General features: G+C 37.0%; 1 protein-coding gene and 1 pseudogene across 6 annotated transcripts in view; both read right to left on the bottom strand.

Annotated features, from left to right (window-relative positions):
- The window catches only part of ANAPC1 (anaphase promoting complex subunit 1), a 102,466-nt gene that overhangs the window by 22,160 nt on the left and 55,874 nt on the right, over nt 1–24,432 (bottom strand). For all 6 annotated transcript variants that reach the window (XM_059188381.1, XM_059188386.1, XM_059188382.1 and 3 more), the window contains 12 exons: nt 23,956–24,227; nt 21,391–21,625; nt 18,257–18,348; nt 16,340–16,474; nt 16,078–16,160; nt 15,082–15,160; nt 14,293–14,367; nt 9,289–9,365; nt 8,464–8,554; nt 8,322–8,375; nt 7,235–7,428; nt 2,200–2,286 (listed from right to left, as the gene is read on the bottom strand). In XM_059188381.1, coding sequence (XP_059044364.1) covers nt 2,200–2,286; nt 7,235–7,428; nt 8,322–8,375; nt 8,464–8,554; nt 9,289–9,365; nt 14,293–14,367; nt 15,082–15,160; nt 16,078–16,160; nt 16,340–16,474; nt 18,257–18,348; nt 21,391–21,625; nt 23,956–24,227 — 1,474 coding nt within the window. The remainder of the gene's footprint in view (nt 1–2,199; nt 2,287–7,234; nt 7,429–8,321; nt 8,376–8,463; nt 8,555–9,288; nt 9,366–14,292; nt 14,368–15,081; nt 15,161–16,077; nt 16,161–16,339; nt 16,475–18,256; nt 18,349–21,390; nt 21,626–23,955; nt 24,228–24,432) is intronic.
- Nucleotides 19,123–19,243, bottom strand: LOC131808623 (U4 spliceosomal RNA; annotated as a pseudogene).

Below are 24,432 nucleotides of genomic sequence, written 5' to 3'. Positions count from 1 at the left end.
TATTTACTGAAAAAATCATCACTTATAAAATCAGTTCTCAAATAATCCTTTAATGACCTGCATAGGCACCTTTTTACCTTCCAAGGGACTTATTTCTAGGTCTTTGTTTTTCTGGCGTAAGGGCTGGTAGGGAGAAGGAAAGCTCGTCTACACATGCACCCTTATACACAAATATACACACACACACCTGGGATCCAGGACACCAAAAACTAATGGGGGAGATTATGATGCTTTTCTAGGTTTTCAAAAAAAATTTTTTTAACTACCATTTATTTTTTAGCATTTATTTATTTATTTATTTATAAAGATTTTATTTGAGAGAGAGAGAGAACAGGAGAGAACAAGCAGGGGGAATGGCAGAGGGACAGGGACACTGAGCAAGAAGCCTGACACAGGGCTCGATCCCAGGACTCCAGGATCACAACCTGCGCTGAAGGCGAACGCTTAATGGACTAAGCCACCCAGGCACTCCTCTATTTTTTAGCATTTAGACACCAAACGTTTTTAGATTTTAAGATGCCGTAAAAGGATCAAATGAGACTTCAAATTTTTCCTTTTAAATTTAAGTTACAGCAATGGCCTCTCTCCTCCCACCCAAACCTACCCTTTCCTATAAATTAATCAGAATTAAAAGCAGAGGGGGGCTCCTGCTGCTAAACTCTGGGTGCAAGTAAGTGGGGCCTATTGAGAAGAGGACTCCTATAATGACAAATGAAGGCTATGGTCCAAGGCCATTTTTGCTGGCTATAAGCAGGGTCTCTGAAACCAGAGGCAGCACATAGCTCTTAAAATTGAAAGTGTTTATGCTTGAAATGAAACTGAATTCTATCTAGGCAAGAGATATGTTTATATATACAAAGCAAAGAATGACACAGTTAGTCCTGGTGGTAAACTGAACAAAACCAGAGTAATCTGAGAAAAAGTAATTCATGCTCATGGAAACAGTGGCATGGTTCGTGCCTAATTCCAAAGCCACCTTCCTGTTCAAGTCATTGGCCACAGAATCTGTGTGATTTAACCTTACCGAAAAATAAATAAATAAATAAATAAATAAATGTGTAGATATGTTCTTGTTTAAAAAAGAAAAAATTAAAAGCAATCAAGGCCAGGAAGAAAACAAAGGTATTTATCAGTTACATAAAGGTTCTTGGTGCTTATCACCAAACAGCTTTGTTTAAAATAGCTAAACCAAACAATTCTCCCAGCAATAGGGAAGTGAGACTCCTTGTTGTACCCTAACCACTAATTACTGACATTAGCAACTCAAAAAGTTTTTCCTAAATTGATTGACAAGCAAGAGACCACTTGTCAGAGCTGCAATAATTTAACAAGAACATGCTTGTGCTCTACCTATCATCAGAGTTTGGACGTCAGATCAGGCCACTTTTATAAAACAGCTAACTTTCATTTATTATTACTATTTTAAACGACGTTACACTAGAGCATGACAGCTCAGTTACTACATTAGTGCTCCAATTCTTGATGCGTCTCTTGAGAGATGAGCCAAACACACTGGTCACCTCGGATGTCACAAGAACATAAGAACTATTTTTTCCCCCTCCTCCATATGCAGCAGGAATCAGCTATGCCTGAAACTGCCAGGGAGACTGCACTGCTGAAGGCTGTCTGTGCTCTCAAATGCAGAGCTTCTGTACAATCACTCCTTTCCTACGTGCTTGAGGTTCTAGGGCTCACTGCCACTTATAAGTTATCTCTGATTCTTTGCTGCATTTTGCTTTTCATGTCCCTTTTATTTCATTTATACAAAACTTCTCAGCATTAATGTGAAAGAGGGTAAAATGGAATTTCATATAGACAATGCCACTAAATCAGACCAATTTCTCTCTTAGAATTAAACAATTATGATATAAAATACATCATCTTGCTTCTGTTGGCTACTATCTTTTGTTTGATTAATTTTTCCCTAAAGGTAACCCTGTTTGGCCCACTTCTGGGTTCAGAGCAGTTTTACTGATTAAAGAATGGTGGAAGATGGATCCATCAGTCCATCAGATGTCCAAAGTTCTCTTTTGGTCTAATATTTGGAGAAACATTCTAGAAGATTTAGTCAGGAAGGTAACTAAGTCCAAGAAGAAAACAAATTAATTTGGAAATGAGTCCATGCAACCAAAGCACCATCAAATTACCCCTTGGAGACCTTATGGAAGATCCCACTGAGGACACAATCATCAGACTCACCGATTGTCAGTGCTGTGAGCCGGGAAGTGCGGATAAAGGGCACAGAGGAGAGCAGCAATGGAAGAGTTTGACGTACTCAAAGAGTACCTGTGAAACAAATGCAGGAGGGAAAAACGTTATTAAATACACTGCGTAAACTTCCAAGGCCTTCTTGAGAATCCGATAATTGGGGTACTCTAGCAAGGCCCACTGATGAAATGCTTTGAATAGATACTAGTGTGCCAGTGCTATGAACGTCTCACTTTTCAGTGAGTCTTTTTTTTAAAAAAAAATTATTTATTTATTTATTTATTTGACAGAGAGAGAGAGAGATCACAAGCAGGCAGAGAGAGGGAGGAAGCAGGCTCCCTGCTGAGCAGAGAACCTGATGTGGGGCTCGATCCCAGGACCTTGAGATCATGACCTAAGCAAAAGGCAGAGGCTTTAACCCACTGAGCCACCCAGGGGCCCCAAGCCACCCAGACGCCCCTTCAGTGAGTCTTTAAGCCATTTTAAGATTATCTACTATTAAAAGCGGAAGAAACATTCCACAGATGTTAACTTTCAAAACCTGAATTAGTAAACATGGTTTTTCAACCGAAAATATCACAATAGTGAGGACCATGAATGCAATCCTAGAGATTACAGATACTGAAAGTCATGAATGAAGACATGACAATAAGGAGGTATGTACAGAACTCCAAGTATAAACAGTTTTGTTCTTATCACTGTGATAAACTTATTTTTATAAAAGCCACATACTCTTAATAAAATCTTTTGAGATTTTCCTTATGTTATTTTACTGCTGCTCAAACTCTACATGGCCAACAGGCAGATTACTCTAAAGTTCTAAAGTTTTTCTTACAATGGTTTTGTTTTATAAGAATATTTTTATTCTTACAAACATTTTACAAAAGTCTTGAAGTAAAGATGGTACTGGACATCACATAAAGCCACTGTTGCAGATAATCAATATACATTTCATTATATACATTCACATGCACACATACACATATATATCCCCAAGTATTTATCATTTTAATAATTTAGGCATCAAGTAAGAACACAGCACTTATCATATATACATATATTTAATGAATTAGGAAGAAGATATTTCAAAATCTAAGTAAGAAAATATATCCATTTTCACATGTGCATAAAATAGGCCTTTGTCTCGTTACCACTTTGACAAAACCAAAAGCCAAAGATAATTTTAGATATTAATGTTAGAAATTTTGAGATTAAACACAGGATGTGGCTATGCAAAGAGAAATTTAAATGTTGTCACTAAGTACACATAACCATTTAAAGACCACAAATCATTAGAAAAGCAGAGCAGAGTGGGAGAAAATTGACTCAATATGAAAGCAGAGCAAGTAGGGTCACAGTGTGAAACAATGAAAGATTAACATTGAATAAAACTACACTGGAATTAAAATTTGAAAGAATGAATAAGAGAACAAGAGATGCAGGGGTTTACTTTGAAAGGTAAATAAATTTTCAAAAATCCTAAAATAAGAGGCACCTGGGTGGCTCAGTCAATTAATCTTCTGCCTTTGGCTCAGGTCATGATCCCAGGGTCCTGGGATGAAGCCCCACATTGGGCTCTCTGCTCGGCAGGAGCCTACTTCTCCCTCTCCCTGCTGCTACCCTTGCTTGTACCCTCTGTCAAATAAATAAAATCTTAAAAAATCATAAAATAAGTATTTTCACAGTAAGTTTTTTTTAACTATTCTTAATTCTAAACAATTAGAGAAAGAAAAATTCTACAAAACCTGTTAAAAGGGAAAGCACTCTTTCTGACAATCTTTACCTTTTATACTTCTAGAAAGGTGAGCTCCAATGTTTAATTCAGTCTTACAGAAGAGAGGAAAATAAACCTATATGACTCGTAGAAATTTTATCAGTTGGCCAAGGTTACACACACTAAAGCTAAATAAATGAAACAATACACTGAAAGACTCAATAGTATAACAGATTTCAATTTCTCCCAAACCAATATATAGGCTCAATGCAATTCTCGTCAATATTTTATCGAGTTATTTAGTGTGGAAAATCATAAACAAATTCCAATATTTATATAAAAATTCAAACAGAAAAACAAACTTTTGAAGAAGAAATCCCAGTTCGGAAGATTCATTCTCCCTGACATCAAGACTTACTACAGAACTACAAGCACTAAGGCTGTGGTATTGGTGCAAGTATGGATAAATAGACCAGATGAACAGAATGGCCCAGAAATAAATGTATATATATGGACACTTAATTTATAATAAAAATGGTATTGCAGAACCGTGGAGAAAGGATAAATTTTTCAGTAATAGTGCGGCATCAATTATCAAAAAATCACATAGATGGGCGCCTGGATCACCACCTTAAGTGTCTGCCTTCAACTCAGATCATGATCTCAGTGTCCTAGGATTGAGCCCCACATCAGGTTCCCGGCTCAGAGGAAAGCCTGCTTCTCCCTCTCCTTCTGCTGCTCCCCCTGCTTGTGCTCTGTGTCTGTCTCTCTCTCTCTCTCTCTGTCAAATAAATGAATTAAATCTTTAAAAAAAATTTTATAGAAAAATCAAGTACAGGTAGATTTTATATCCAAATGTGAATTTTTGAAAAGCTAAAAAACTTGTAGAAAATAGAGTATCTTCATTTGGGGGAGAGGGGTAAGGAAATATTTTATCCAAAGGACAAAAAAGTACAAACCATAAAAGAAAAATGTTAACAACTGTTCATCAAAAGACACCAAAAAGGTGAACCACACAGCAGAAGGTAAGTACAACACGTAAGAGTGACAGAGGATTCAGGATCATAATGATAAACCCATACAGAATAGTCAGATGAACAGAAACAGAGAGTAGAACAGAGGCTATCAGGGGCTGGAGGAAGGAGGGAATGATGAGCTGTTGTTTAAGCAGGACAGAACTTCAGTTCCGCAAGGTGAAAAAGTTCTGGTGATTGGTGAATACACTTAACTACTACTACTGTACATTCAGAAATGATTAAGAAGATAAATTTTAATGTATATGCATATTACCACAAATAAATTTAAGATTTTATTTATCTGACAGAGAGAGAGAGCACAAGCAGGGAGAGCAACAAGCAGAGGGAGAGGGAGAAGCAGGCTCCGTTGAGCAGGGAGCCCGATCTGGGGCTCAATCCCCAAACTGTGGAACCACAACCTGAGCTGAAGCCAGATGCTTAACTGACAGAGCCACCCAGGCGCCCCACCACAAATAAGATTTTTAAATAAATAAGCCAATGAAAATGGGTAGCAGGAGATTTAGGTATTACAAAAGGATATTTCCAATTAACCATTAAAAATATAAAAGGTACTAAATATCATTATTCAGAGAAATGGAAATTAAAACCACAACTACTACCAGATGGCAAAATCAAAAAGACTACCCAATAAAACTAGCGTTGGGAAGGACAGGGAACAACTAGAACGGTATACAACACTGATGGGTATATTTGGAGCACTGATGGTATTATCTACAGAAGTTAAGCATACATACATATATCTGCACAGATCCACGCATAGACTTACATATAACAAAATCAAAGACATGTACAAGAATATTTATAACAGCCCCAAACTAGAAACAACACATCCATCAAGAGCAGAGTAGATTGAGAACTGTGGTTTAATCAGACAATGGAATTCAACAGCACAGAATTATGAATATAACATTGCTCCATGCAACATGGGCAATTCTCAAAAGGTTTAGCCAAAGAAGTACAGTTGACCCCTGAACAATGTGAGGGTTAGAGGTACCAACAACCCTGCATAGTCAAAAAAGTCCCTGAATAACTTATAACTTCCCCAAAGCTTAACTAACAGCCTACTGTTGACTGAAAGTAGATAAAAGTGGATAAACATATACATATTTTGAACATACATACTATAATCTGTACTCTTAAAATAAAGCTACAGAAAAGAAAATATTAGAAAAATCATAAGGAAGACAAAATATATTTACAGCACTGTACTTTATTTAACCAAAACAATTGTGTGTAAGTGGACATGCACCGTTCAAACCCATGCTGGTCAAGGGTCCACTCTAAGTATGATATAACACACAGTGTATGATTCCACTTGAATTTCAAAAACAGGCAAAGCCAGTCTAAGGTGTTAGGAGACTAAATAGTGATTACCTCTGGGTAGAAGTGAAGTAATAGTTAACAGGAGAGGCACAGCAGGGGTAGAGACAGGTATTCTGGGGAAGTCTTACAAAAAGATGAGGAGGTCAGGAATGACAGATACTGAAAAGAGCAAATAAGGGGAAAACCAAGAAACTCTCATAGGAGCTGATGACTGATAGTGTTCACAACCTTTATGAGAGCAGTTCAGTAGAAAGGCAAAGTCACTAAACAGTGGGGAACAAGAGGTGACAAGCTGAAGAAATGAGTACTGACTCTTCTGCAAATATAGAGCAAGGATGATAACTCTATTAAGTAAGGTATAATTGTATAAACAAACAAACAAAAAGCCCTTTTAAGATATATTAATGCGGGACGCCTGGGTGGCTCAGTTGGTTAAGCAGCTGCCTTCGGCTCAGGTCATGATCCCAGCGTCCTGGGATCGAGTCCCACATCGGGCTCCTTGCTCGGCGGGGAGCCTGCTTCTCCCTCTGCCTCTGCCTGCCACTCTGTCTGCCTGTGCTTGCTCTCTCCACCTCTCTCTCTCTGATAAATAAATAAAATCTTTAAAAAAAAAAAAAAAAAAAAAAAAAAGATATATTAATGCTCCTCAATATGCTAACAGCCAGTCAGGATCAAAAATTTTCAAGTATTGGGGCACCTGGGTTGCTCAGTTGTTAAGCACCTGCCTTTGGTTCAAGTCATGATCCCAGGCCCACATGATCAAGGCCCGCATCAGGCTCCCTGCTCAGAGAGAAGCCTGCTTCTGTTCCCTCTCTTGCTATGTCTCTGTCAAATAAATCAAATCTTTTAAAAAAAATTTTTTTTTCAAGTATCTTCAAAACCAAAATAACTCACTCTTACAGATCTTATTCAAGAGATACTTTCATTGAAGAAAAAATATATACTCACTTACCTTCCTCCTCCCAGAAAGAGAAGTCCAAGGGCCATGTGATGGGCTAAGTGGAAACCATAGTTCATTTCACCACCTGTTTTCATGTGTAAGAAGCGACAAAGCTGTAAAACCTTTAGGTTCCCCGAGCCAGCCATTACCATGGCAAGAGACAGAAGCACCACACTTAGGCAGGTTTCTAGGTTGTAAGGACCGGTCTGGAAATGCAAAAAGATGACATACTGTAACTGTTGCATTACATTTATTATCAAAACTAAATTGGCCACCATGAGACTACAAATATTTACAACTTTAAAAATATCTGTAAAAACAAAAATTTTCTCTGATTATGAAATTTAAGTTCAATGTAGAAAAGTCAGAAAATAAAGTATCAAAAAGGAAATAACAATTTCTTGGAATACTAACACCCCAAAAAACTGCCATAAATATTTTGGCCTTTCCTCAAATCTTTTCTTGTATCTATGAATTTTTTTTTAATTAAACTGAGATATCACTACACATATTTTTCACTTTTTAAATCTATTATATGTAACCAATCTTTACTCATAAAAAATTCTTAGAGCACGAGTATGATAGCTCCATTGTATAACAATGTCTGGATACACCATAATCAAATTTACCTATTTTCAGATTTTTTGATTTTCTAGTTTTCTCATATTATAATGTTGCAGAAATCTGTGTGGTTTTTATCAGGAAAATCTTACAATCTCCTGTTATTAGAGTAGCAATGCCTCAAAAGGAATTGCGTTTTTACTAAGGACTAACTTTCTTTTTAAAAAGCAGTTACCAAAAAAAAAAAAACCAGTTACCAATATTCAGTCCTGAGATCCCTGCCATAGGGTATGAGAATCCATAAAAGATACGGTTTTTGATATCACAAGAATTAGAGACCTGCATATCCTTCAAGAGTCAGCATACTCTCACCTAATTAATACCCCAGACCACAAATACAAAGATGAGCCAAAACTTCAAATCTCCCATACTCAACAAACTGCAGAGATACTTAACAATCCATAAGTAACTAAGTTACCAGTAAATTTTTTCAAGTTCAGTTTTATTCCCAAGGAGAATGATCATTAAAAAGACTTACTACAGAAGCATTAGGTGCAGACAAATAAGTCATAAAATCTTTTGCAAATTTATGCTGGAAAAACAAAAGAAAAAATCTGAGGTTAAAAGAAGCCTATTAACACTTTGTTTAAACAAAGAGAATAAACTAAGATACTTCTTACCAAACAGTTAAATGCTGATAAGTTTTCTGAGCCAGCAAATCGAAAACCCAGAGACAAACAGGCTCCTGCAATGATGTAGACATGTGCTTGCCTGAAAACAGATTACAAGAAATTTAATACTACCTTTATTTTGCTTTAAAATTCATTATTACTATTTTCTGGGGATAAAAATAATAAATATTCCTGTTTTCAAAACTAGTTTACACTCTTCAGGGAATGCTCAACTGTGCCTCTACTCCATCAGTGAATTTCTTCAGCAGAAGCACCATGTAGCCCTTACTGATAAAGTATGCCTCTTGACTGCATGTTTCACACACAGCAAAGAAGACAATTTTTAAAAATAACTGCCAAGGGGCGCCTGGGTGGCTCAGTGGGTTAAGCTGCTGCCTTCAGCTCAGGTCATGATCTCAGGGTCATGGGATCGAGTCCCGCATTGGGCTCTCTGCTCGGCAGGGAGCCTGCTTCCTCCTCTCTCTCTCTGCCTGCCTCCTCTCTGCCTACTTGTGATCTCTCTCTGTCAAATAAATAAATAAAATCTTAAAAAAAAAAAAAATAACTGCCAATATTTTTAATGAAAAGGATAAATGAGGACTATGTACAAGCTAAATCTCTGATATTGTTTTCTGAGGGCAAAAGCTCTACACTTCAGAGACCTAAACAAAAAACAAAGAAAAAATTAACTCTGTGAGCATCTGGTAAGTAATGGTTAGAAACATAGGGGATTCAGAATTACTCAAATCAAGTACTTCTCCCACACAGTATATTTCTATTTATTTATGAGAGATTCTATAATAGCTCATTTGATTTACATATTTCCTGACTTACGATAAAGTTTCCAAATTCAAATCTTCTGAGCAAGGAAGTTCAATTTCACTGAGAGAGATACTATTTTCTCTTATAATCTGTTAAGAAAGAAAGCAAGAATACCTGGACATTAATATTCAAGTTACAAATATTACATGATTTGAAAAATAACATTGTGCTTTTTGGGGCACCTGGGTGGCTCAGCTGGTTAACCATCTGACTCTTGATTTCAGCTCAGGTCATGATCTCAGGGTTGTGATATCAAGCCCCACAAAGAGGTCTGCACTAGGCGTGAAGCCTCCTTCTGATTCTTTCTCCCTCTCCCTCTGCCCTGCCCCACAGGCCCCTTCACAAAAAAAAAAAAAAAAAAAAAAAAAAAAAAAAAAAAAAAAAAGAAAAGAAAAAAAAGAAGAACATAACTGCTTTTCATGGTCATATTACATAAAGTAAGCCATTTCATTCAAAGACATATATTTTAATCACATTGAATGCAATCCAACTTCCAATCTAAGATAGACCCAACAATAACTGATTAGGACTGAATGCATATGAACTGGAGGACTGAAGTGTATTCGCTGATGTAATACTTCACAGCAGTGAAGTGAAATGCAAAGATTACTAGAGAATAGGGCTGGAGCAAGGATATGAGAAAGCAGTGGGAAGAAGGTAAAAAGCAACTGGAAAGAACTCGAATCAGAAATATATACTTCTTATTCATGAGGTATTTCTAGCCTTATGCCTACCAGAGTAAGGTTAGTCACTAAATTACCTAAGCTAAACTAAACCATAGATATATTAATCTTTAACTACTTTTAAGAAACACATCCCTTGGGACGCCTGGGTGGCTCAGTTGGTTGGGCAGCTGCCTTCGGCTCAGGTCGTGATCCCAGCGTCCTGAGATTGAGTCCCACATGGGGCTCCTTGCCCCGCAGGGAGCCTGCCTCTCCCTCTGACTCTGCCTGCCACTCTGCCTGTGCGCACGCTCTCTCTCTCTCTCTCTCTGACAAAAAAAAAAAAAAAAAAAAAAAAAACATATCCCTTTCCTTATAGTTTTAGTAAATCATTTTTTTTTAGTAAATCATTTAATTAACTTTAAATTAAATTTTGAAAATTATTCTTATAATCTTTTCAAAGACTGCTTAGGAGAGTAACATTTCAGGATGCTTTCTATAATAAACCAATAAATATTGTAAACTCACTAACAATACAATCTTTTTTTTTTTTTAAGATTTTATTTAGGGGCGCCTAGGTGGCTCAGTTGGTTAAGCGCCTGCCTTCGGCCCAGGCCCTGGTCTCAGGTCCTGGGATGAAGCCCCATATCAGTCTCCCTGCTCTGAGGGAAGTCTGCTTCTCCCACTACCTCTGCCCACCACTTGTGCTCCCTCTCTCTCTCAAATAAAATCTTTAAAAAAAAAAGTATACAAATCAAGATTTTATTTATTTATTTGAGAGGGAGAGAGTGAGAGAGCACAAGAGGGTGGAGGGTCAGAGGGAGAAGGAGACTCCCTGCTGAGCAGGGAGCCTGAAGCGGGACTCGAGATTCTGGGACTCGAGGATCATGACCTGAGCCAAAGGCAGTCGCTTAACCAAGTAAGCCACCCCATGTGTCCTTGATACAATCTTTTTATGTACTGAATATCACCAAATCAAAAAACTTAAAATACCTTTTTCTCTCTGATAATCTCAGTGAGGTAAGCAATTATGCTGGCTGTATAATATAGGCTGATAACTAATTCCATCTTTCTTCCTTCCTCTTCAGACTTAATTTTTAATTTTGAATGTTACTTACTCAGAAATTGACTGACATTCTAAAAAACTGCTATAACTCCAACGTGAGTAATTTATATACATATAAATAACCTAATTATAACATTTATATAAAGTGTCTATTATATCATATAGGAATGGAATATTTCTATTTTCACAGCAGGCATTTAATAAGCTCCTTTTGTCTTTAAAACTGGAGTTTAAGGCCTAGATTCAGCAGGGCCCACACTAGCTCTGTGACTATGAGCAATTTTCTTGACTGCTCTGTGTCTTGTCTGTAAAATGAGCACAATTTAAGTGCCTACCTTCTAAGTTCCTTTGAGAATTAGAAGACTTAATCTACTCAAAGCTCTTAAAATTAATGTCTAAGTCTTAAGTGTTAGCTGCTATCATTGTCATCACCATCATCATCATTAAGCTAGGTATTCTAACACTATACTTGATCATAAACCATTAAAAAGCATCACTAAGAACTTGGGTTGTAAATAATTGGGGGAGGAGAGGGAGAACCCCTCCTCAATCTGGTCCTTGTCATCTTTCCTACGGTCTCCGGAAGTTTTTTTTTTAAAAAATAAAAAATATAAGGAGTAATCAAAGGGAGAAATGTAGTCCTTTAAAGGCAAGGTAAGGCATACAGGAAATGAACAAACTCCTCTGCCTTGTAGAGAGTACAATGCAAAACTCTTAAGATCTGAGGTCCTAATAGCTAGTTTCCGTTTTACCCCAGCTCTGACTAGCTGGGTGACTCTAGTGTAGTCTAGTGCCATGGTCTGCCTTCTTTTAGTCTAACTGTAACAGTGTCACAGTAGCTCTTGCTACTAAGTGCTAGTTGCTAGGAGGGAAAGAAGGGACACACACAGCAGCTGACTTTGAGGAGTTCACAGTCTTATGGATGCAAAGACATACTGATAACAGAAAGAGCACACTGTTCCCACCCATGCACAGAGGGCAATACCTGAGCAACTCACAGTACAACACTGCCTAGGAGCATAACATAAGTTGTAGAGTAAAGCTTGTGATGAAGGAAAAAGTGCTATGAAGATGTAGTTATTGTTATTTTAGATGTGCTTTAAGTCCAAACAAACAAAAAAAGCAGTTTGGGGCATGGGTGGTTCAGTGTAAGCCTCTGCTTTCAGCTCAGGTCATGATCTCAGGGTCCTGGGATCGAGGCCCACATCGGGCTCTCTGCTCAGCAGGAGCCTGCTTCCTCCTCTCCCTTTGCCTGCCTTTCTGCCTACTTGTGATCTCTCTGTGTCAAATAAATAAAATCTTAAAAAAAAAAAAAAAAAGCCGTTTACAAAGTGACTTTTTTAAGACATCTTTTGACACTAGGTTGTATCCTAAAAGAGGCCCTGCTACAGAATCAGTGAAAAGAATAGGTGAAAACTAGGAGAAAGTGGAGAGTGACAAAAAGTATCAATGAACGTAACTGGGAATCTGTTAACATGTATTTGAGGATCCCTGATATAAAAAGGCCAAACTTTAAAATATTGAGTCTGAAGTAAAAGAAATGTGAGAAAGATAACTATGTATTCAAAGTCCAAGGGCCACATTTCCACAAAAGTTAAAAAGAGAACTCTGGCATGGATTTTCACTTTCTGTTCTGGAATACAGTTATTTTGTGTATATCTTTAACTTTGTAAACTAAATTTTGTAAATTTATTAGCATTTCTTGAGGACAGTCCACATGTCAGATCCATGTTAAATGTAGCCTAGAGTTTAACATTTATAGAGTTCATTTAAAGAAGATCAACAAATATGCACTAAATGAAGCAATGGGGAAAAAAGTTTAATTTTATCCTACAATATAGATTTTAAATGGCACTTTCAGAAAGAACTGACATTTCTGATATTCAGATGTACTAGGAGTTAAAATTTTGGCTGACAAATGGCTGAGTCAATTAAAACAACTCCTCCTCACCTGTTTCTCACTAACAAACTAGAAGTGTCATCTCTCCTCTAGAAACTGCTTGCTTTTGTTTGATCTCTAGTGCATTTAGGTCAAGGATTGGGGAACCATGGCCCACCTATTTTTATAAGTAAAGTTTTCTAAACAAATAGAAATAAATCTAGGAGTTTAGGTAATGAATGAATAAACTATCAGACTGACTCTCTTGCAGAAAACAAGTGTGGGTGGGCGCCTAGATGGCTCAGTGGGTTAAGCCTCTACCTTCAGCTAGGGTCATGATCCCAGGATCATGATCCCACCAGGCTAGATCCTAGGATCTAACCCCAAACCAGGCTCTCTACTCAGCAGGGAGCCTGCTTCCCAATCTCTCTCTGCCTGCCTCTCTGCCTACTTGTGATCTCTGTCTGTCAAATAAATAAATAAAAATCTTAAAAATAAAACTAAAAAATAAAAATTAAAAAATAAAAAGAAAACAAGTATAGGGGCACAAGAGTGGCTCAATGGATTAAGCCACTGCGTTTGGCTCAGGTCAGAATCTCAGGGTCCTAGGATCGAGTCCCACATCAGGCTCTCTGCTCAGCAGAGAGCCTGCTTCCCCCTCTCTCTCTGCCTGCCTCTTTGCCTACTTGTGATCTCTGTCAAATAAATAAATAAAATCTTAAAAAAAAAAAAAAGGAAACAAGCATAAACTCTAGGCAAAATACAAAAATTAACTATTATAAAAATTAACTATTATGGCAGGAGTCAGCAAACCTTTCCTTGAAGGGCCAAAGAGTAAACATTTCTGGGTTGTAAATCATATAGTATCTAAAGCAACTCCTGATTTAACACAAAAGCAGCTATACCTAATAAGTAAATGAATGACATGGCTGCATTCTGAAAAAACTTTACTTATAAAAATAGTTGGGCCATGGTTCCCCAATCCTTGACCTAAATGCACTAGAGATCAAACAAAAGCAAGCAGTTTCTAGAGGAGAGGTGACACTTGGAAGACAGGAAAACCACTTGGTAAGTTTCCTCTTTCATGGCTTCTGGACTGAGGACAGGTCCTGGTTTGTGCTATAGAGGGCAGCTTAATGAGGATAAAGAGGTCAAAATACTTTTTTAGGGTACTTTGGTATACTTAATTTTTAATACTACAATTTCTCAGGATCTGGGGACAAAACAGAAGACTTGTGGTCTGGTCAGCACACAACCTTAAACCAAAAGGTCCCATGTTTTCAAGAGATACTGTAATTATCAATATTGCCTTTATTAAAAATAAGTATTTTACAGGGTTTTGTGAAACCCCACAAGAAATCATAATTTATGCTATTAAAGATATAACAATATTTATTATATATACTCACCTGAGGAACATTGCTATCAACCCACTTGGAATTTGGTAAAATATCATCCCACAGAATCAGGCATCGAGCAAGTGTCTTAAAAATGTAACAGATAAAATCAATTAGAGCAGGCAAAGTTCATAGATTTTATAACAATGATCATATTAAAAATCAGTTCCTAACTGAAGGCAATTTGAAAAATTGTACAATTTGAAAAACGGTACAAAATATCAACCTAAGCTAAACTCATTAAAATAAATTAAAATAAATTGAAGATTTAAATTTTAACACACAAAAAACCCTAAATTGAATTAACTGTTACTAAAGTTTAAAGAATTTTTAAACACTCGCTTCATAAAAGAAAAATCACAGGGAATCTTAGCACTGTCTATACAACTTAAAAGCTTTCATGGGCTAAAAACATACAAGTTGAAACATTAAAGAATAAAGGGAAAAATGTAGGCAATTATGCCAAATAGTTACTGTCCCTAATTATACCCTAAATAGTAATGCTGCATCCTTAATAATGAAAGAACATAAAATAAAGCAGCCCCAGCCACTTACTGCTTGTTGAATCAAGTAAGAAGTTGAAATGTTAACTCTTAGTATTATATAGCAATATGGTTGTGTTTCCTGGCATTCCTACAAGTTACTTTGGGAAATTTCAAAAGATTACTACCAATTACATCTAGATGATGGATTAATAGCAAAAGCCTCCCCTGCAGAAACATTTATATTCACGAGCTAAACTTGAGAAGCACAAATAGACTCCTCATGTTAGCAGAAATAAAAAATGACGAAGTGCCATACCCGAAGCAAGAGGAATTCTGGCTTCACGAAGTCCAGCAGATACATGGTGTCAGGAGCGCGAAGCCAATCTGCAATCGATCTGTTGGTGGAGGGTATCAGGAGGTATTATTGCTCAACTAGAGAAAAAAAGATGAGGAACCCCAAGACACTCGAGAAACCCCCACTCCATCCATTACCATATTTGCTTTTCATAGTACTTCATACCCTCTAATACAGCATTTGTCATGGATAAATGCCTGTCCTATGACAACATATGCTTTATGAAAACAGAATTGTTCAGGTTTTCTTTTTGTTCACTGAAATATCTCCATTACCAAGAAAGCACTAACATCATACACAGTCACCAAAATAGATGAATAAATACCTGTTTTTAACCATTTTGTTAATTTACATACATTCACTTTTTCTAATGGGGAAATTCACAATGCTGAAAAAATTCTTGAATCTCAGAACATTTTTTAACTTAAAAGACTTAAAACATAAAACATAGTTTAATGTCTCCTACCTAACTTACTCTTCTAAATAAAATATAAAAAAAATAAATGCCAAAAGTCTACTTTTATGTGTCCAGCCCTAATTATAGGGAGTTGGGAAGGAAGCTGGTATGATTATTAGGCAAGTTCTTGAACTAAACAGAAATCATTTTTATACATAGTAACCAAGAATAGAATAATGCTAAGTGATTCTGGTTTAACCAATCTTCAAATAACATGCATAATTAATGAAGGGTATTTTGGGTATTTGGGTATTTTCTAGTTGTGACATCAACTACAAAACAAAAATCAATAAAAATTAGCAACTATATTATCAAAGATTAAAATAGCAAAATATATTGTTTCTAGATAAAAATCTGTGGAACTTGAGTATTGGAGAGAATCAAAATCAAGTTAATCTAGTATAAGGAAAATAAATACATTAAATAATTTATTTTTACTACTGAGGTCATAAAAGAAGTCACACTATCATAGCAAGGGGTGAAGTGGGGGAATGTGATACCTGTTATTGGTTTTTAAGTAGATCATGGCCAAAGCAAGAGTGGCACCTGGACAAGTTACATCCACATTTATGGTATCTCCTTCCTATAAAAAAAAAAAAAAAGTTTATTTATGTAAAAAAGTTCTGAATTATTACAAATTCTTCTGCATACTAGCCTATGCTTAAAATTAACAGATTTACAAATGTTGGTAAGAAAATTACTATTTTCAAATTAACTTCTTAGCTTTCAGAATTTTGATCTGTTGCTTTATTTTGAACTTACTTTGATTTGATAACTTGGAGATTTATGCTTCTCCCTGTGCATTCCTGCTTGAAAGCGCCTATGACCTCCAACCATGTACTGATAAAGCTGCTCAGGCACATTGAGATCAGACATACCTATCAAATTACTGCCATGCTGGGAAAATGAGATAACAAACATATGAAAGGAAATCTTATGGACTAAGACTCGTAACACACACACATGGCAAATAAAAGAATGAACTAACTTCAAACAAGGTATTTTGGTTTTTTAAATTAAAATAACTATTACTCAAGACTTAACATTCAAACAAGCTCTTAATTATTCACATTAAGAATTACTATACTTCAGGATGCCTGGATGGCTCACTAGGTTGAGCGTTCGACTCTTGATTTTGGCTCAGGTCATGATCTCAGGGTTGTGAGATCAAGCCCCAGGCTGGGCTCCATGCTCACTCAGCAGGGAGTCTGCTGGAGATTCTCTTTTTCCCTCTCCCTCTGTCCCTCCCCCTGAACGTTGCTAGTGCACATGCTTTCTCTCCCTCTGAAATAAAAAAATCTTAAAAAAAAAAAAAAATGACAAACTTATATGTTTAATACTTTCATATCACAAAATAAAGGCTTCAAAATACAGTTAATTATACTAATAAAAAACAATATATGAGGTGTGTAAATGAAACTTGAACTCTGAATATCTGAGTTCTTTCATTATTGTACCTACAAACTATTTCAGCAATAATAAGTATAATAATAAACTTATTGAACACTGTTTCAGGTACTATTCTGTGTGTTTAAATGGATTAACTTACTTAATATGACAATTCTACCAAATGGCTACTATTTTACAGATGAGGAAAGTGAGGCACACATAGAGCCCAAGGTTACAGAGCTAGTACCTGGCAGGGTTGGGTATAAACAAGGATATAAAACAATCCATGGAGTTGCTTAACCACTAGACAATACTGTAGTTAAAGGACATGACTCACTGGTCAGAACCAAATCAAGGTCCCAGTTTCCAGTATGCGGCTTTTCCATTATACCATCTGCTTCTTTAGTTCATGTGTCAAATGTGAAGAATCAAAAACCTAACAGTGAACTTTCTTTTTTTTTTTAATTTCTTTTCAGCGTAACAGCGTTCATTGTTTTTGCACCACACCCAGTGCTCCATGCAATACGTGCCCTCCCTAAGACCCACTACCTTGTTCCCCCAACCTCCCACTCCCCACCCCTTCAAGACCCTCAGGTTGTTTTTCAGAGTCCATAGTCTCTCATGGTTCACCTCCCCTTCCAATTTCCCTCAACTCCCTTTTCTCCATCTCCCCATGTCCTCCATGTTATTTTGAACTTTCTTTTTAGAATTCAGTTTCGGTATAAATCAGTATTGGTGGTTCTTAAGAACCCACATTTCAGGTGACACAGTCGATTTGATCAAACGTTTCCGATAATTCTATACTATGTCTCATGGATGTGTTTAAAGATGGAACAAAGTCATACTGCATTCTGTCGCAAAGCAAATACTATGGTGACAACATAATGAGATCCCAGTGAATACCAAGATGTCAAAAGGACATCGTTTATCTCTAGAAACTACTATAGACACTTATCCTGATCATATATAATTTTCTTTTTTCTGTCTGAGGGGCTATCACTTCATCTTGCGTCTTTAATTCAAGACAGTTCATTCCCTTGGTTCATTCATGAACACTGACATCTAAGCCAGGGGAATAAAAACCTTAGAGCCCCACTCTTCACTTCAAATTCTCTCCATTTCCAAATCCAGTACTTTGAAAAATATCCAGAAAGAAAAAAAGAAAAAAGAGCTGAGAATCAGGTTAAGTCACAGTAAGGCAGAGTGGTGTTCAGAGTTAAGTGTGAAGATCATTTGTCTCAACATGCAGACATCATAAATGAAGCATGTGAAGGCACAGAGAATGCTTACCCCCAAGCAAACCATGCCCAAGGCCAAGCCAGCAGCTAAAGAGTAAGACTCCCTGTCAGTGCAGTATTCCATTTCAGGACCAGGGGGCCGTCCTATAAAATAGAAAATAACACAGTTCAAGCTGGCCTCCTGGCCTCTTAAAATTCTATCATAAGTTTTAGAATTAGCTTTCTTTTTTTTTTTTTTTTTAAAGATTTTATTTATTTATTTGACAGAGAGAGATCACAAGTAGGCAGAGAGGCAGGCAGAGAGAGGGAGGAGGAAGCAGGCTCCCCGCTGAGCAGAGAGCCCGATGCGGGACTTGATCCCAGGACCCTGAGATCATGACCTGAGCCGAAGGGCTTAACCCACTGAGCCACCCAGGCGCCCTAGAATTAGCTTTCTATTAAGTTGCATAAGAACCATGGATTCAATATAACCCCACTCAGAAAGATATGACATTATCACAGATGATACGCACAACTGTTGGTTTACTACAATGTAAAGCTCAAGATGGGTCTTTTAATGTATCAATTTGAAAGCAGTGACTTTTATACACTATGAAACCTTGGGTTTTATTAAAGAAAAAAAAAAACTACTTGACCACTTCCAAGTACATACATATGAGAAAAACTGAGAATAGAAGATAATGACTTAATACCATATTTCTAAAAGTTATCTCAATAAAAGGAAAAGTCAACTGATACATCAGGGAGTCTGTGAGATCTCATATAAATATATATCTTTACATGTAAGGTATTTCTTGTTTTGTCTTAAAATATAAAAATCTGTTTTATTTTTAAACATTTTAAGTGGTTTAGTATAAAAAGGATGTGTTCACATGTTCTCCATTATTAAAGTAAAACTGATGTTCTAGGGGAAAAAATTATCAAGAAATAGAAAAAAATTTTAAAAGAAGAGTACTTAAAAATGTTTTAATTTTTCAATTAGCAATAATCGCACCTCGGATAAACCTCATTGGCTACGATACTGCCACTGTGCAAAGCTAAAATGTTTTAATTTTTAATCTTTTGCATTTTGTTTTTATTTTACTATTTCCAATTAACTGTTCAAATACTAATAATGGACAGGAAAGACTAAGTTTTTAAGCTAAATATTGTGTTTTCAGACACTTAGCTCATTTTTTTAAAAAGCACCTCCTGATTCTAATTCTACCCTTTAGGATAGCAAAATGTATTATACATAAAGACCCCTCTGTCCAAAACAAATTTCACACTCCTGGGATTTTACCCACAAGAAAAAAGTAATTAAAAAAAAAAAAAGAGGGACGCCTGGGTGGCTCAGTTGGTTGGACGACTGCCTTCGGCTCAGGTCATGATCCCAGAGTCCCGGGATCGAGTCCCGCATAGGGCTCCCAGCTCCACGGGGAGTCTGCTTCTCTCTCTGACCTTCTCCTCTCTCATGTTCTCTCTCACTGTCTCTCTCTCAAATAAATAAATAAAATCTTTAAAAAAAAAAAAAAGAAATTTATACAAAAGTAAGCAATATTATACAAAAGCAGTATTTATATATAATAGCAAAGAATTAGAAATAAACTAAAAATTCCTGAAAATCAGAAAATAGGCAATTTACAGAACACCAATTCAATGAGACTACACAATATGAAATTAATTTTAAAAAACATTTATGACAATGATACATATAAAGGGCAATATAAAATAGTATGTATACCTGACTATAATTCTATGAAAGAGCATATGCATATGAATCTAGATGAAATCTTCTATATACCACGTAAAAGAGGTGTGCTTTGATTCACCTTGCAGATGAACAAGCTTTAAAAGCCACTCTTGGTGGCTCAGTGGGTAAAGCTTCTGCCTTCAGCTCAGGTTATGATCCCAGTATCCTGGCATCGAGCCCCGCATCGGGCTCTCTGCTCAGCAGAGAGCCTGCTTTCCTTCCTCTCTCTCTGCCTGCCTCTCCACCTACTTGTGATCTCTGTCTGTCAAATAAATAAATAAATAATCTTTAAAAAATGAAAAATAAAAAATAAAAGCTACTCTTAATTATCTTTCTGAATAAATGTTTCTCAGACCAACTTTACGCTATTACATATTTTGGTAACAGAAAAATGTCAGCTTTATAAATAATTTATTTCATCCTGTAGTAGATTAAATTGTTGAAATATTTCACTGCCCTATAGTGCTCATATGTACACATCCATACTCTTGACAGAGCCTGATGGTTGACTTAACACGTGACTAGCTTTAACCAGGGATTTTAGCTGGCACAATGTAAGCAAAGGCCTGAAATGTGCTTCCATTATTTGGTTCTCCCTCTTGGCCTTCTGTTATCACCATAAAACAAGCACATCCTCTAGCCTGGGCCCCAGAATAAGTCATCTGGAGCAGGAGCCAGAGCAGCACACCCACGTTTAGATCTATGGCCTAAAGCTGAGATGCTGGGCCAATTTTGTGGTTGTTTGTTAGGTAGCATTATTGAGGCAATAGCTAACTAACAGAAGTCCAGAGAAAATATATCCTCAACAATATATCCTGAAATATACATAGAAAATATCCTGAATATAGAACAAGACATGAAACTATGTATCTAAATTAGGGAATATATTAGTAATGCCAACAGTATTTCCACTTGTCAGAAAAAGATTAACAATACATAAGGTACATTTCCAAAAGGTTTAGACTCAATTACAGACAGAGCAAATGCATTTCATTAACAACATAACTGCCAGCATGAAAAGGAGGAAAAGCAAGGGTCAATCACTTCCATTCTCCTGAAAGTAAGAATTGTCTAACATAATGAACACTGTTTCTAGGGATCAAAGTAATCAACTTTGCATTTCAAGTGCAGATCACTGCCAGATATTGCCTCGCAAAGACAAAGCACTATAAATAGCACTCTCACTAGTGATTAAGAACACAGGTTAGCTCATTAAATAGGATCTCTAGAGCTCAACAACAGGCTGACCAAATAAACATCCACATAAATAACCTGCACACGAGTATCAGCCTTGGAAAATATTACTTATACTTTTTTGTTAAATTAGCATAAGAATATTCTAATAAAAGCTACTATTTTTCCTTAACTTTTATAATTTTACTATCATTTTTACTTGGGTTCCTGTGGAGAGGGCAGTATACGCTTATGAAGACACAGCACTGTTAATGCCATACCTATTTCAGCCAACAGGACTTCCGCAGTATGCCTGTGAGCTGTCCCTTGATATACGAGGCCAATGCCAACCACTGCAGCCACTTGGACATTGTGAGGAACATCAAGCTCTGTGGACGTTGGGGGTAAGAGGGCAGGAATGTGAATGCTAAGAAGCCGAGTAATTGACATATCCATGGTGCCTAGTTTAGCAGCAGAAACCCCAAGGAGCAGTCCAATGCTTGTCATTTCATGACCCTATGGTAGAAAGTAAAATGAAATATAAGTCACTACCAAAACAAATATGCAGTCTTGAATAAAGTAAGGCCTGCCAGACTTTCAGTAAGTACTTTTATTGACAAGCACAGTGAGAAGCACCAAGAATACAACAGCAAACTAAAGAATCTTCACTCTCATGAGGCAAGCGCCCTAAGTGGGGGAAAAGCATCAAAGTAAAAATATAAAAATAAGGGCGCCTGGGTGGCTCAGTGGGTTAAGCCGCTGCCTTCGGCTCAGGTCATGATCTCAGGGTCCTGGGATCGAGTCCCGCATCAGGCTCTCTGCTCAGCAGGGAGCCTGCTTCCCTCTCTCTCTCTCTCTGCCTGCCTCTCCATCTACTTGTGATTTCTCTCTGTCAAATAAATAAATAAAATCTTTAAAAAAAATAAAAATAAAAATAAATAAAAATAAATACATTATTAAAAAGCAGTATGTTGGAAAAGTACAAAGTAATATGAAGTAGTATTTCTTGAAAGCCTAATTTCAATTAGGAGGAGCTGAAGAATTATTAGGAATATTTAAAGAAGTAAAACTTACAACAGGACCTGAAGGATTAATTCAAATTAACCAGGAAAAGTGGTAGAAAGGGAGGTACGCAGCTTTAGGAAATAAGAGAAAATGAGGTCAGGTGAGAGAACAACATGTAAAAGGTTCTGATGTGATCCAGAAATAAACCCTCACAGTAATGGTCAAGTGACCACAGGGTGCCAAGACAATTCAGTGGGAACCAAACAGTCTCTTCAGAAAATCGTGCGGTGATAATTGCAGACCACATGCAAAAGAATAAAGCTGGACACCTTCCTTACATTCTTCCCCAAAATTAACTCTAAGCGGACCACAGAACTAAACCTAAGAGCTAAAACTGTAAAATTCTGGGAAGAAAACAATAGGTGTTAATGGGTTAGGACCACAGGTTTGGCATTGAGATATGACGCCAAAGCACAGCAATTAAAGAAAAAATAGGCAAACTGGACTTCATTAAATTAAAAACCTGTGTGCTTCAAAGATACCATCAGAAAGTGATGGTATCTTTCCCAAAGAATGGGAGAAATTTTTGCAAATCCTTTATCTGTTAATGGCCTTAGTATCCAGAATACATAGAGAATATAATTCAGCAAGATAACCCAACTTTAAAATAAACATAGGATATGAATAGACATTTCTCCAAAGAAGACTTACAAATGTCCTATGAGCACATGAAAGATGCTCAACATCATCAGCCATCAGGGAAATGCAAACCCAAATAATGAGATGTTACTTCACACCTACTAGGATGACAATAATTAAAAAGACAGACAAATGTTGGCAAGAATGTGGAGAAACTAGAATACTTATGTATTGCTGGTGGGACTGTAAAAAGGTTCCAGCCACTCTGGAAACAGTTTGGTAGTTCCTTGGAAATTTAAACAAAGAGTTACCATATGACCCAGCAATTCCACTCCTAGGAATAAACCCAAGAGAAATGAGAACATATGTCCACACAAAAACATGTACATGTTGACAGCAGCACTATTTGTTAACAGTTAAAAAGTAGAAATAACCCAACTACCCAAACTGATAAAAGGATAAACACAGTCTATTCACAAAATGGAATTATCTAGTCAGCAAAAAAAGACATTAAGTGCTGATACATGATACAACATGAACAAACCATGAAAACATTATAACAGAAAGAAGCCAGCCATAAAAGACCACCTACTATAGGATTCCATTTAAATGAAAGGCCCAGAATCAGCAAATCCAGAGACAAATAGATCCGTGGTAGCCAGGGGCTGGAGGGAAAGGGAATGGAGGGTGACTGCTACTGCTATAAGAGTCCTTTATGGACTGATGAACTTTCCAAAACTAACAGCAGGAATGGATACACAACTCTTTGAACACACTAAAACCACAGAACTGTATACTCTAAGTGTATTTTTACGGCATATAAGTGGAAGAGTTTATGCTAAGAGAAAGAGTTTGTTTGCCAAACTCTGAAGTGAGAGAATTTGGTTTGCCAAGGAGTTAAAAGGGCCAGTCCCTGTGGCTGGAGTATGGAGAGCAAGAGGATGAGTGATACAAAGTAAGGCTGGATAAGTGAGGGGGGTCACATAGGTTCCCAGAATGTACATCAAGAGCAACAAAAGGTCTTTAAACAGTTTTGACCAGGGAAGTGATACATGCTAATCGACATTTCAGAAAAATGACTCCGCCTGCTATGGGAAGAATGGACTGAAAGGTAAAGAATGAAGAAGGAAGAGCAAATAGAATAATTAGGAGCTACTGCAGGGGCCTGGATGAGGCACACTGCCAGGTGCTGGGAGTCTCACCTTGGTTAAGTAGTCATGGATATTGAGAGTAGCCAGCTTGGTAAGGTGCCCATTCAAACCCAGGGCCATGAGAAAGCCGGCATATTCATTGGCTAACTCCGCATGTTTGGGCTTATTGTAAACAATCCAAGCTGAGTCGATCTGGGAGGCGGGAGCTATCTTCAGGCCAGCAGCCACACCATTATGGAAGCTGGCCCAGCTTGTCATGTTGGGAGGCACATCAATGTTTCCACTGTTAAGGTCTACTGTTGTGTTCCGAGGAGGGGCACGTCCTATTCAATCAAACGAATTTAAAATTGAGAGACTAATTCATAAATCCAAAATTGCTCCATTTAGATTTTTGAGAACAGTGATTACCTTTTCTACATTCAAAACCCTTAACCCCATAATATCTGGAATGACATTAGTTATTATGAGTACTTTAACTTGTACATCAAATTTGATGCAAGGTAAAAAAAAAAACCGTATTTAAAATAA

This window comes from Mustela lutreola, chromosome 9 (genome assembly GCF_030435805.1).
Source record: "Mustela lutreola isolate mMusLut2 chromosome 9, mMusLut2.pri, whole genome shotgun sequence".
NCBI classification, from domain to species: Eukaryota; Metazoa; Chordata; class Mammalia; order Carnivora; family Mustelidae; genus Mustela; species Mustela lutreola.
The sequence above is the reverse complement of the archived record's forward strand: the minus strand, read 5'-3'. Positions and strand labels throughout refer to the sequence as shown.